This window comes from Zosterops lateralis, assembly GCF_965231275.1.
Source record: "Zosterops lateralis genome assembly, chromosome: 3".
Classification (NCBI taxonomy): domain Eukaryota; kingdom Metazoa; phylum Chordata; class Aves; order Passeriformes; family Zosteropidae; genus Zosterops; species Zosterops lateralis.
In genome coordinates, this window is record NC_139764.1 from 69,199,204 (window position 1) to 69,214,154 (window position 14,951).

The following is a 14,951-nucleotide window of genomic DNA, read 5'->3' on the forward strand; positions in this document are numbered from 1 at the left end:
GAGACATAAGCCAACTGCATCATTACAAAAAGTCCCACTCATTAATGTAGGCACCTGTTCAGACCTGATAAAACCCATTCTAATTAACACCTTGCATGACTGAGACCCAGGGTCAGAGGTGAAAAAGTACCTGACCCCTGGGCATCAAAGCCAGTTTTATGGCCTGACCTTGGGCTGCAGGTATGGTGGTGGTGACATGTGTTGCAAGGGGTGGCTCCCCCCAGCAGCTACTAGGGTATTCCACAGTCATCTGCATCTCCTGCACAGGCCCCAAGAAGAAAATATTTACAGCTTTGGGTGATGACTTGGGAAATTTTATTTCCAATTTATAAGGAAGGAATTCCAGTGAATTTTAATTTATCACACTTTGCTTCCTTTGGAACAAGACATATCTTTGTTCTTTAACATTCTATAAAAAACTATCTGAATTTTATTTCACAGAATCACAAAATAAAATTATTTGGAAGAGCCCCACAAGGAACATCAAATCCAACTCGGGTCCTGCACAGGACCACTCCAGAGAACACAGGGAGTGTTGTCCAAATGGTTCTTGAACTCTCTCAGGCTTGGTGCTGTGACAACTTCCTTGGGGAGCCTGTTCCAGTGTGTCCTGGGTTGACAGTGCTCTCTATCCCATAATCCCATATCGTGGACACCCTTGTTATGTCTAAGAGAGGTGTTCTGTCCCCTTTAGGGGGGGGCGGGCACTGGCCTGCTGGCTGGCTCCACTTTGGCTTTTGGCTTCCCTGCTTCTAGTCGCTTCTAGTCGCTCGCTGTATCGCAAATTTTTCTGCTAGTTTCTTGCCCTTTCGTTCTTTTGTTTTTTCTTCCTTTCTTTCTGCCGCCTCTGTGCTCTGTTTGTTTTTTTTTCCTTTTCCTCTTCTCCTCCCCCCCCCCCCCCCCTTTAAGATTTAGGACCGGCACCCGGAGCTGATCTGGCTGGAGGAGTCCGAGGAAGATCGCCGGGGCTTGTAAAAGACGCTGCGCGCCCCTCCCCTCACAGTAACCTGAGCTTTTTCTGTTCTTTTTTTTTTTCCCTTGTGTCGGGGGGTGTTTATTCATTTGTTAATAAACCGGTTTTTTCCACTTTGTGTTCAAGAGATTCCTTCCCAAACCCAGGGTTGGGGGGAGGGGTGGTAGAGGTTTTGTTATTAGGGGATTCCTTGGAGGGTTTCCCCTAATTCAACCCAAACCAGAACACAGTGCGAACCAATTCTCTGGATGAAGAACCTTTTTCTAATATCCAACCTAAACCTCCCCTGGCACAACTTCAGGCCATTTCCTCAGGCCCTGTCACTGGGCACCACAGAGAAGAGATCAGTGTCTGCCCCTCCTCTTCCCCTCATGAGGATGTTGAAGACCGCAGTGAGGTCTCCCCTCAGTCTCCTCCAGGCTGAACAAACCAAATGACCTCAGCTGCTCCTCATACAGCTTCCCCTCAAGGCCCTTCACCATCTTTGATCTCCTTTGGACACTCTCCCATAGCTTAATGTCTTTCTTATATTGTGATGTCCAAAACTGCTCCCAGGACTTGAGGTGAGGCTGCACCAAAGCAAAGCAGAGGGGGACGATCTCCTCCTTTGCCTGGCTGGCGATGCTATGCCTGACACAGGTTATGAATGCCAGTTTCCTAAAGCTAAGCCACAATTCTCAACTAGTTTTCTTTCCAAGAGACATGAATCTCCATTTCTTTTCTTTTCTTTTTTTATAGATTTATACAGATTTTGGTGGGGGAATGTCTGACAATTTTTTCCAGGCTTTTATACTTCAAAATTTATTGAAATCATTAAGAAGCAGTCTGATAATAAACAAATGCATTTTCATCTAGTTGTTTCTTACCTTTTCACACGTTTAAATTTGTGTTAAACAAAAAAGATTGTGGGGCACTTTTTTAATATTAAAGAAAAATCAATTTTTCAGTGACAACATGTTTAATATGAAAATTACAACTTCAGTAAACACACCAAATAAGGAAAGTAAGGAGTAAAACCAGAGTAATACCACACAGCATTGCAGTAAGGAGAAATTAAGGTTAGAGAAATTATTCAGAGGTCATCAGTAAGTGCAGATTTATTAATGAAAATTTTAATGCTTGTCCTGGGAAGGAAGATGACAGATTTGGAGCTGTAATGCGATTTTAATTGTTTTCCTTTTTAACAAATGCATTTTTCTTCTCTTTCAAAAAAATAATAACAGTGATGTTAAAAATTTAAAAACATGTCTCCTTTTGAGGAAAGGCAGGCTTGTGCTCACAAAGTGTCAAATGCCACGTCCTAAAATAATGCTCCTGCATTGGAATGAGGGAAAATGCTAAATTAGAGGCAAAGTTGTTTCCTTTCCCACTGGGTGCAGTGGGAAAGGGGATGTGACTCACTCTTGGCTCCAGAAGGCCAAACACTCACTGGCTGTAGGCATGGTCTTTCCCAAATCTGTCCCATTCCCACTGCCCCTCTTCCCATGCTGCTCACCCCTCTCACTGTCACACCTTTTAGTCCATCTCTTTAGGGCCCTGAATCATCCTTAACTCAAATCATCCCCCTTAGTTCGGTTCACTGGATTGAAAAGATGGGGAGGAAGCTGCATCCCTGGCCACGGGGGGAGAGTTTTTTCTTTTATTCCATTCTTTCCCATCCTTCTTCCCATCCCTCATGCTCCTGTGAATTTTATACCTTGTATTTTATATGTTGCTGGGAACTGGCAGAGCCTTGTCCTCCTTGACACTCTCAAGGTGGCTGGTGCTCCCCTGCCCACCTCTGCAGCAGGCATGGGGATCCCTCGCCCTCCTTAGTGCTGTAGGTCGTGGTCACTCGCTCACCCCGGGGTGTAAAAGGAGTGAGGTTTGGGTCTTGTTTCCAGCAGAAAGTCTCCCACTTCAGACTTGCCAAGAGAGGGCTTTGTTCTCTATTAGTTCCTACAACAGGTCTGTGATACCAGCCTTCAGCTTAGATATTATTAATAAAGATCATGTTTTCTACACTTCAAATCAGCTGTATAGCTGGCCTACTGTAGTTTTTGGTCAGACAGGAGGAAGATATCTCAAAGCAGTCATTCATCTTTTTTTGTTTACAGAACATGAAGCATCATTCAGAACCCACCTCAAGTGAACAGGAGGGATCCTATTGATTTCACTGGGCTTTGGATCAGAGGTTGTGGAGCCTGAAACATGGTGTGAGTTAAGAAATAAAAGCTTAATACTTTAGTAGCATGGTGGTGCAGGATAGCAGAAGGGGAGCAGAAGGCCTGAAAGACCAAGATTTCCTTTTAAGACCCCCTAGACCATCTCTTGCAGCCCAGAAAACCCCCCAGGTCCAGTCCATGCTGTCATAATGTGAGGAATGGCTTCACTTCCATTGTGGGGTAGAAAAACATATCATTTAAAAGGCAGGGCCAAGAAGGACATAGCCTGTGTGCTGGGCAAGACAGTGGCTGCATTTGTTCTAAAGCAGTAAATAGATCTGTGCAGACAGGCACAGAGACTATCATTTCCTGGGGACAGCGTGTCGCGGGGTGGCTGGCGGGCTGCAGCTCTGTGTTTGGTCCTGTGTTATCCCCATGAGATGCCAATCACAACACAGATGCCAAGGCACCCAGTGCCCCGCGGTGCCTACCTGTGCTGGCAGGCAGCAGGCAGGGAGGGCCAGCTGGAGCTGGGTGTCAGGGCTGTCCCTCCCCAGGGCTCTGAGTGCTGCCTTTTTTCAGCGCATTTACCCAGCGTGCATTGACTTCAACAGGAACATGTATACAAGGCGAGCACCACTTAGCCCTTCATTCAGCCTGGCAGCAATCAAGGACAAAAAAACCATTCAGAATAATTTTTCCTGGTTTGTTGCCCTTACTTGAAAAAAAACAGAGTGCAAGGTTTTCAGCGGGGTTTTGAGGAGTTTCATTTCAAAATATTCTGCCATTGCTCATGGACAATTTAGTTTTTGAAAATTAAACACTACAGGCGATTAATCTACCATATGACCTGTTATTTCAGTCACAAGAAAGGTTGAATTTCATGTGGCCAGGATTACTGAGGTTTTAAGAGCATCAGTATCAATTCACTGCTACAATTGCTTTTCTCCATATTTTTGTTCCAGGGCCATAACCACCACTCTGATAGCTCTTTGTGCCTGATCCAAAGTCCCTGAAACCAACAGTGGGCTCTCCGATGGCTGTTAGAGGTTTTGCAGAGTCATCTGCTTGAATCACTGCATATGCCACAGTGCAACTGATGCAGTAGTACCAGTTGCCCTCAGACTGTGATGGCAAACTGAGCAAGCAACTGATGAAATCCATCAGAAAACCACCAAAAACCTGCACTACTAGTGAGACAAACACTGATTGATGCTGAAACAGCATTTAAACATGGCTGTGGAAGTTTTAAACTCTCATCAGGCTCAACAGCTCTATGATCTGGAACTCCACAAGGTGTCACAGGTCTCTTCCTCCTCTCCTCTCCTGACCACAGGATTGTACCTGACAGGCTAGGTGTGGCCCCTGCACCCCTCCGAGCTGCTGGGCAGCACTCCTGTTCCAGCTTTCAAGCTGAAAGCCCTGCACATCCCCAGTCTGTGGCCAGAATTAAAGAAGTGGTCTCCCTCTCTCTATGCTGCTTTGCACCCAAGAGGGTGAAGGAAAAGCCAGGAAAAAGCACAAGGGGAAGTGCACTTTTTCCTCTCTCTCTCTGCTAGGAATAAGGAGACAGCAGGTGAGATAAAAAGGGTGGAAAGGCCAGAGACAGAAGGATAAAAGCTATTTCTCCTTTTTGAAGGCACTGTGATTTTAAATAGACTGAGAGGTATTTTCTTCTACTGATGAGGCCCTAACAGGGAGCAGTTTTGCTTGACACTAGGGCACAGTAAGCAGGTCAGACACCATAAAAAATTTAAGCCTCACTTTCTGAAGCCAAAACTCTCATGGCCTTCAAAGGATACCAATATGTATATTTACATTTAACTCATCTACAACAGCAAAACCTATTGGCCTCATCTGATCACAAATACTCTCAATACTTTTTAATGTCAGTCTAAGAGGTATGAAATCTTTCCCACATTCCAGTGCCATAACTCTGAAGTTAACCTGCCTGCATCCCTGCTGCCCTATCTGGATGCCTCATATGTGCCATTTGTCCTGACTCTGCCTTTATTGCTGGAAGAGCAGAGCACAATGACACAACTACAAGCAAAGCTTTAGCTGTAGCTCTGGCTCGCCACAGCTTTGCCATAGCCTCCCCAAATGCCTTTTGCTCCTAAGAGAACATTTTGCATTTCATGTTTCCATTGTAGATGTGTTTTCAGAGTTTTCTCTGCCTCTTTTTGTCAGTGATTAAAGATAACTGGCCATAGGTGAGTTTGCATTAAATCCAATAGCAAGCATGTTTTATTTTGAGTCTTTTACATAATAGCTTCCAAGCACTAGGACTTATAATTCATCTCATACTGCATTCACAAATTTATCCTCTCAGAGCAGAACTACTACGAACAGACTTTTTGATTTCAAAGATGAAAAGATCATGATTTTACTGCAGGAAAAGCATGGATTCAACTGGGTGTAGGACTGGAAATTAATTTTTTTTCAGGTTTTGTTTGGTTATTTGTTTGCTTTACATATAATCCCATAGCAATGGGTGGTACTCATATCATCTCCATAAACAAATGATCTGGAAAGCAACCTGATGTTTAATTTCCTTAACCCATCCAACCCTCCTTACTCCATACAGCAGCATGCCAATCTGAAACCTTGACTCAAAATTCCAAGTAAACGGGGGGGAGGCGGGGGGGGGGGGGAAAGGACAAAGGACAAACTGCTGGTTTTTCTTTCCCACTTTTGTTAAAAGGCAATCAAGCATGACTCTTCCTACCCTGACTAACCTGGGTAGGTGCCAGATGGATTTTTCCTTTCTCTAGGCAATGGCTCAGGAATTTCATCCGGCTAGAGCTGGGGCTGTGGGCTTCTTGCTGGCCTTTTCACTCCAGCCTCCCCTTTCTCGGCAGTTAATCCCATCTTTCTCCCCACATCCACTATTAGCTGGACTGTACTGTTTCTTGACAATCAGCTTACAGCAGGGACTAAATTCTGCCTTTTCCTTCTCGAAACAAAGAGATGTGCTTGAAAGAAAAGCTTCCAGCCACTCATGGAATAAGAAATTAAAATCCCGAGGCAGTGCCTATGGGAGAAGAATGGATGGCTGGCCAAGACAGCATGCTGACCTGGCTCTTTAAAAATAGATTTCTTTTATGTGGTTCCCAATATTTATCATGGATAGCTAAACTTTAGACAACATGATTCTTAAAAATACTGTAAAGTCCACAAGGAAAATCTGATGTGCTCATTGATTAGAGCATCTTAACCACTTCGGGTTTTGTGCCCCACAACAAATGTCAGGGCACAACATATGTGGATTTAGCTTGGGAAATGAATACCCTGTTCCAATCCCATAACTGCAAAATGGCTTTCTATACTAACCAAAATATTTAATTGTCACTGCTTTTCTTAATAATCCAAACTACTGAACACACTTCAGGGGTTTCCTCTGCCTAAATTATACCTTTCCTTCTTCTATTTCCTATCAAATTTGCTCACATTCAAAAAAGACAAAGAACAAACAGAAAAGCTGAATTGTACCTCATTAAATTATCTCCTCTTGTGTGTAAGCAATGAAGAAAGCACACAATTTGTAATACTCCATGTTACTTTTGTAATACCCTGTGTTACCATGCTTTAAAATCTCTCCAGGTATTGAAGAGTTAAAGCTTGCTGTGTGTGCCCGTGACCTGGGATGTTAAGATTCAGCCAGTGTAGCCTGGCTCCTGTGGGAGAGCCCTGGCATCCAGACCCAGCAGCAGCAACCCAGCCCTGGATCCTGGCTGGCAGCACTCTCCCAGCATGAGCATTTCCCAAACAGAAGAGCCTGCCCTTGCCGAAATAAACCTCACTGGAAAATGGCAGCTAAACCCTAAAGCAAAGAAGGCATTTTTTAGTCGAAGCCTCCAATTTCACCTGACAGACTATTACTCTATTTACTCTGAATTGCCCCCAGAAAACTCCAAGGATTCCCTCATTCTCAGAAGCAGAAACAAGTTTCAGTTTCTCTTTTATTTAAAAAATCTTGTCTTTTCACTCAGCTGGCATCTGACTTGTGCTGTTAGATTCTGAGTAAGTTTTCACCATTCTGAAAATATTTTTTTAGAGGATCAGCTGTCCCCAGTCCTTTCTTTCATGGCTTGGGTTTGTTTTTTTTCTTCTCTTCTCTCAAGGAATACCGACTAGCCCTTAAGAGAAAGAAGGTTTCTTGATGGCCAGTTATGGTGAAATTAGCTTTTGAAATTTGAGCACATTTTAATATAGCATTGTTTCCATCAAGTAAAATGTAGAAGGAATAACACTATCTCCCTGTGAAACACATAGAAACAAATAACACTAGTTCTCCCACCACCCACACCTAGGCTCAACATCATATTTTCACTGAAAGTTCCTAAAATACATCTTTAAAGATAGCAGAGGTACATATTCATTATTTGCCTGCTATTTTTTTTCCACATACAAATTGAGTGCATATTACATCCCTGCCAATTTTGTTTCCAATAGCATAGGAAAAATAAAACTCTAACAAATTGCTTTTATTACTTCCTTAAACAAGAATTGAAACTTGTCCAAAAAAGCACATGAAAGACTAACTTTGATGACTTGAGCTTTTGCCAGACACAGTGGTGATATAATAAAGCAAAAACTTAAATGCATATTAATAGAGGAATAAGCAACTGGGCATCAAAAGAATGCTTGGTTTTAATAGCACAAAGTGGGCTAATTGGTTCATCGATGGCTTGCACTAAATATAAAGCAGATTTTCAATGGAAATATTACATGACTTATATCATGTTGTCTCTATTACTAAGTTTCTCTAGCACCAAGAAGCCCAACTGACTTTGGGAGCATCTTGGTGTGCTGGGATGGTTTGTCAGGCCTGATTAACAGCACAGTAATTAGGCATGGCCTTGAAGAAAGAGCTTCATTTATTTGGCACAGGAATTATGAGTACACCAGGGAACTGCTTTTTGTGTTTGTCTGGTTTCCTCTCCTTAGGATGTAACACTGCTATCCCTGAAACCACCAGGAGCTTTGCAAAGGGTTTAAGAGGAACCAAGACCAGATCTCAGGGGTCACTTTGCTTTTGGCTGGGGAGAATTATACTGGTAACAAACAGAGCCTTCTAAGTGACACCTCTGTCTGTAAAAAGCATTGTCTTTACCCAACCATGGGTTGGCTCAGCACAGGGGACATTTGTGGGGTAGGAGAGTGCAGGGCCAGTAGTGCAGGTGTGGCCAAGATGCTCTGTGCTCTGGCCAGTGTGGGGAGCAGGGACTGGCCACCAGCCCTGGGCTGCTGCTTCCTGCTTGGGCTTCTCTGGCCAGCTGACTGAACCTGGAGGCCAACTTTGGCACTGAGTTATGGGGTCATCAGCTGGACTCTCACTGCCTGTTGGACCTGGGGCACCAAGAGTAGTGCTTGGCCTTGCATCCTGGGAGGGCAAGCATGGGCTTTAATGCGCATAAAACACAGCTTGCTCCTCCACTGCCACCCCTCTCTTCTCTGGTTACAATGAGAAAAAAAAAGAAATGTTTCAAAGTAAAACCCCGTGTACTGACTCTCCATAAACAATTCTATTTAGCCAAATGATTTTACTTAAGTATAGATGAGAAGAAAGGCGAATGCAAGGGAGAGATCTGCCGATGTATCTAAACCTCCCATTTCAAAAGCCATGCATGAATCTCTTTTAAATGTATGACAATTCATCCTCTGTTTACTTTATGCAAACAGAAAAACTCATGGTGGAGCACTCATTTTCGCAAGCTAATCAAGAACATTAGGTCCCAACAGATTCATTTAATAGAAATATAATAGGCATTCCTGCTTGCTTTTAATCTCGTCTAGCTGCAAATGCTAAAATGAACACCGAATTAACCCTGCCTTGGAACAGAGATTCTTTCACAGCTGATATCATCTCTCTTATGGCTTGTAAACACTCCAGGCTCCCTGTATGTGCTTTCCTGGCTTTTGCTCTTTCCCCACAGCAGAGGAGAGGAATGGAGAGGACAGGAGTGGAGAGGAAAGGATGCTTTGGATTGCATGCAGCTATGAAGGGGAGGAATAGGCGAGCTCTGAAGGGAGAACTGCCTGTTAGCAGAACAAAATGCAGCGCCACCCCCCGAAAACAAGGCACAGCTAAAAGGTGGATGGAAGAGTGAGTTTTGGGGTGCTTTGGGGGAGGGGGGGTGGGGGCTTTCCGTGCATCACCAGCCACTCCCTGCATGGCTCTCCCTGATTTACCAGTGCAAGACAAGGTAGTAAGACAAGGCCATTCATGTGCTGACATCAAATATATGATATTTTTCAAGCAATTTGAGATCTTAAACTGTTCACGGATAGCAGAACTAGCATTAGAACGCTAAAACAGTAAAAAAAAAAAACCTATCATATTTCATAATGTATGTCATAATGAACAAAAGCCTTTAAAAAAAAACGGTTTTCACTGTGCTAAAGTAACAATCTAGACTTGTTGTAAGTATGTTATTCTTACAAGTAGTTCGCAGTTATTCTTGAAGGCAAGTCTTGGAGTTTCCTTAGCATAGTGCTGCTGGGGAAAATTTTCAGCATGTCCATCTTCATCTCTAGCCTGAAGGGAAATATAATGGCCTATTTAGGGACTTACAAATAATGGAAGGAAAAAAATAGCTAAAAGCATAACAGCTCAGATCATTAAAACAGACGGGAATCCCAAAATACAACATTATTAAAAAGTTTCTTTAAATAGTCAGTACACCTTTTAGATATGAGAACTTGGGATGCTGTTTTCTTACATAGCTTAGATTGAACATGCAAATTCATTGTGGAGTAATAATTAGAACAACAAAAGACAAAACCAAAATGAAATATTTGAGCTGGAAACTGAGTAACTCAGGGTTTCAATTTACTCCATCGCATTTTTCAGGATTACATTACATATGTACTCATTTAAACTTTTTGACATGCTTAAGCAATCCCTTGATAATGTATTTGTATTTTCAGTTTAACAGTAAGGCCAAAATAAAAAAAAAAAAGTTTTCATACTCATAATTTACATGTAATACTGTAACAAATAAATGGATTCCCCCTCCATGCTTAAGTGAAGCTTTGAAAGGAGCAATCATCTAGTGAGAACAATGATCCTTCAGTCAAATGTGGTCAAAATATTTAATGACAAAGATGCATTAAAAGTTACTCGTTATTTTTTGTAACTACACTGTTAATTAAGAAAGCTGAAGTTTAAATGGAGACATTACCAGAGCCCATTAGCAATCCTGCTTGCCTATAGTATTTTTCCCTTCTCATCTCGAGCGTTTTCTGCTTTTGAGTTAAAGCAAAAGGGAGAAGCAGGTGAAAGGAGGAGTGTCAGCAATACGCTCATTACACTGTTCATTTGAGTGACACTTGCACTCCGTTCCGCTCCATCTCATCTGATTCCTGACTGTTCGCTCTCTCCCTCTCACAGCCTCCCAAAATTCACAGCTGAGCTGTCTCCCTCACATATGGCTTGCATATAATTATGCACATTCCATTTTACACTGCATTAAAATGATGAGCTCCTGGCTCCCTGCCAACCTATTTAAATCAGCCCCAGCCCAAAGAAGCTGGGGAGAGGAGGAGGGCAGAAGCAGGGTGACCGGATTGGGGGCGAGGGGCGCGGGCAGGGGCAGCGGGGTGAGGAGCAGGCAGCTCTCCTGCCCATCCTTGCTGCTGCCCGGTGTGTGTTCCCAGGGCAGGGGTGTCCAGGGATGGCCAGGTGCAATGGGGGCACACCTCTGTGCCTGTGGCAGCGCTGGCATATTGCTCGCCCCTCGCGCAGCGAGAACCGCCTGTCGTCGCGTGTCACGCGCCCGGCGCTCAGGCTTTTCGGCGTTGGCATTTGTGAAAGATATTTACACCTTGCAGGCTCTGCGACTTGTTTGTCTTCAAACAGGCTTCTGCCTCTCCCCGAAGAGACGGGTTGGGAAAGGGGAGACGTGGGCTAACAGCACTGTCGATTTTTCGGAAAACATGCAGGGTCTGCACCTCAGCGCAAGCCCCTTGATCCAGCAGGCCTTGACTCGGGCCTCTGCTTGTCAGCCACGAGGCCTGAACACAGTTTACCAACAGAAAATGCCATTTTTAACAGTGCAAAATTTGTCCAAAGGTGTATTTTGGGAAGTACTTAAAAGTGATGATTACTATAAGAACTGGGAAGTAGGAAAAAAGCTTATTCTATATGTTTCCTAGCAGTTCATAGGTATTTTCTTTCAATGTCCTCAATGTTGTGGGGTGAAAAATGTTTAAAATTTTGCTTTAAAACTACAGCAAAGGGGGATTCCTGAGCATCTGAAGTCACTTGACAAAGGTTTAAATGTATTCTTCTTATTAGTTTGAAATTAGTTTGAAATTATTAGTTTGAAACTGAAACCTCTCTTACACAACAGATCTACCTCCATGCTGTGTGGAATACAAAGTCCAAATCTGACTGAGTTGTCTAAAAAAAAACCACCTCAAAATTCTCATTTTGAGAACAAACTTTGTCCTTTCCTTTCGTCCTTGAAGGTATATGGGCAACTCACTGAAGCTCTTCCAGGTCATCCAGAAGACAACTAGGGGATGAATACCTTAAAAATGCCTTGCACAAATAGAAATAGACCTGCCAGCTTGGGAAAACAGATGCCAATGGGATGCTCAGCAATGGACAGCTAGGGAGATACTGGTGGGGCACAGGTTTTGTGTGAGGCTCTGAAGGCTCTTGGTACCCCCAGACCCCTGAAATTGTATCTTGGCACCATGCAATGCATTGTGCATGTGACGGCTGGCACATTGTAACCTGCCAGTGACCCTCTGGAGTGTTATCTTGGTGCACTCACACACCTTGTAAAATGAAATGGGTATCAGGGTGTTTGTAATGCATCTGTCAAAATATAGACAAACCCCATCAACCTTGACCCGCTTACCAAAATCGCCAGTTGCACAAAGGTTATTCACCCCTGTTGATGGCAACATGCTCCTGCTCCTACTGATCTAAACCTTGCTTTATTTAATTTCAGATGACACTAAAATTTCCTAGTCTCAAAACCTGTTTAGTCAAATACTACCATAATTTGCTCAGGCAGCAGAAATACACCTAATTTAGCTAGCTGCTTTCCATTGTAAAAAACACCTATTCTGAGCAGTCAGGACTAATTCTCCAGTATCTTTCTATTAATTCATTAGTACTATCTTCCAGTTATAAATAATTCGAAGAAGGGAACACTCTTAAAATGTTCATCGCTGTACTAAGCATATTTAAAAAGTGGCTCAGAATCTATCTTGCAATGGCAATATTGTGATGCATCTGTGCCTACACGACCCACTCTCAATCACTGCTGCACACCTCGTGACTGCCTCGGTTCCCCAGCATCTCACTCACAGCAAGCTGGCATCTACAGCTTTGCCATCAGGCCTGGCTGCCACAGGATGCTATTGTTCAAAAGAAAACGACTGCAAAAAAACCCAAGCCAAATCTGTGATCACTGTTGTTTTTTCTAAATGCTTTAATGCTGCTAAAATCATTATATAAATGCTCTAATCAAAAAAAATGTACATACTAACTGCTAGATGTGATTGATTGCATACATGTAATATAAGGGACAACTGCTCTCATAGCACATTTTGTTCCAGGACAAAAAAAAGGCATCAGCTTGTGTTGTGAGGCCTGGAACCATGGTTAGCACCACTAGTTTTATCAGTGCAAAACTGCTGCAATTTCACTGTGGCAGTGCCTCTCCTGGGATTTACTGAATCTCCTAATTCAACACCCTCTACTGGCAGACAGCTCCCTTCCCATCAGCAGCATGGGATCCGAGGGGGAAACTGGCCCATCGCCAGCCCCTGGGGACACCGGGCTGGACATCTGACATGACCAGTGGCGCACACACACACCCCACCTCACTACTACTGCCAGGGTAGAGCACACTGCCCAAGGAGCAGTGTTGGTTGGCAAAGATGATCTAGTGAGGAAACTGCAGTTGACTTGGTGGGGGTAGTTTGGCTGTAAGGTCAGCCTGATGATGGGTTGTGTGGGAAATCATGGCCTTTAATTACAGGTTAGATATCAGGAAGCCCTTCTTAATGACAGGTACAGCAAAGCACTGGAGCAGATTGCCTAAGGAGACTGTCAATGCCCCATCACTGGAGTTTTTTAAGAGCAGATTAGGCAAACATCTGCCAGGAATGACACGCATGGAGTAGCTCCTGATTGTGGGGAAGCTGGACAGATGAGAGCATCTCCTTTCCTAGGTCCCTGTTCTCTCTGCTTTCTACTGCTGAGCGTTGAAAGAAAATGGCAGGAGGCTACGGAAAAAAAAAAATAAATTAAAAAAACCAAACCAGAAAACAGGATCTGAAAGGATCTCTCTGAAAATAGCACAACATTTGATGTTCAGAGATATGTGTACTCATTAATAAGTGCATGATGACAACTATCTTTGGCTACAGAAACTGTGCTATTTGTTCGTAAGCCAGCCAGCCTATATTTGTGAAAGATGCCAATAGTTTGGAAACAGACTATATATTCAGTCAAGATTCCTTTTTTTAACACAACGGAGGAAGAACAATCTACATCAGAATTTCCTCCTCTCCAAAGCGTGTGGATATTTGTTTCTCCTTATTCTCAGAGAAAAATTATCTTGATCCAGAGGATTTCTTAGCTTCAGTGTAAGTCTTTTTATGCAGCTTTAGCCTTGGGAGAGGAAATCTGTGCTTACATTTTAATATTAAGGGCAGGATCTTATGATAGTATAAGTCACAAGGCAGGTTGAACCAAATAATTTATTAAGATGGAACTTGTTAATGCAAAGCTTCCAATAAAATGGGACAATGCATTTGCAACAAAATCCTACTGCTTAGTCCACAGAACTCTAAATGCCACTTAACCAAAAACACCTAACATTAAGAGCAACAGTCACTTGAGTAAGGCAGAGTGACAGAATATTAGTCTGCTTACTCGGGATAAAATTGCCACCTAATTTCCATAAACGTCCTTTGAAAAAGATGAAACACGGGAATGTTACCCCTAGATATGTTAAAAGCAGCAGGCATTAGCTGAATGTCTCTGGTAGGACAGAGAATAAGCTGCAAGGAGCTGAATAGTGTTGCTATAGAAGTGCAGATAATTGCGTCGAGGCTTCTGTCCCGTGGCGATGAACAGAGGAAATTCACATCACTCTTAATACTATTGTCTCCAGGGCCTGGCTGCAGATGGGAACTGAAAGCTCTGTTTCCGTTTCCACCACAAAGGTTATCTCTCCTTTCACTGAAACTCGAAGGAAATCCTCGGGGAGACCCTAATCCTCGAAATTCTAGTTCCTGTGCATTTCTGTTGTCCCAGATAATCAATTATCATGCTCTCTACATTCACTGTACAAGCAATAGTAAAAATAGTACTAAACTTCCACCTGCTGGGTATATTTTTCCCAGAAATATGAACATGCTTGCTGTGGGTGGGGGAGCCCAACATCAGGGCCCTGGGTGGTGGTGCTGTGCTGGGAATGGAACAGGGCCAAGGAAGATGGTCCAGAGAGGATGTTCCCTGGTTCAGCAACCACACAGTTACAAGAATGAGCAAGCCCTCAGCTCAGAGAAAGTCTTCTCTCAAGAAAAGCTCCCACTAATGTTTGATGAGAGGTTTGCTCTTCACAAGGATCAAGATCTTCCTGAATCACAGTGTGATGGAATAAGCGGTATTTATTTGCTTGTTGCCTCTCTCAGCTGCACTCTATTCACTAATCTCTACAGTTGTAATATTTCACCACTCCAAACTAATAAAATCTTCTCAAGATTTTCAAAAAAGTTCCAGGTATTTTGAAAACATGCCAAAACAAGGTTTCATAAAATCTCCCAAGACTCAGATCAGTGAAAAGAAAGGACCTATAATC

The 14,951-nt window shown here is 43.2% G+C and overlaps 1 protein-coding gene across 3 annotated transcripts in view; it reads right to left on the bottom strand.

The window, feature by feature from the left end:
- SOBP (sine oculis binding protein homolog) overlaps positions 1-14,951 on the bottom strand; it is a 112,644-nt gene that overhangs the window by 39,559 nt on the left and 58,134 nt on the right. For 2 of the 3 annotated variants that reach the window (XM_083856452.1, XM_083856454.1), the window contains exon 5: positions 9,563-9,658. The exons of the other annotated variant lie outside the window; for it this stretch is intronic. In XM_083856452.1, the coding sequence (XP_083712578.1) occupies positions 9,563-9,658 (96 nt within the window). The remainder of the gene's footprint in view (positions 1-9,562; positions 9,659-14,951) is intronic. 3 annotated transcript variants of the gene reach the window in all.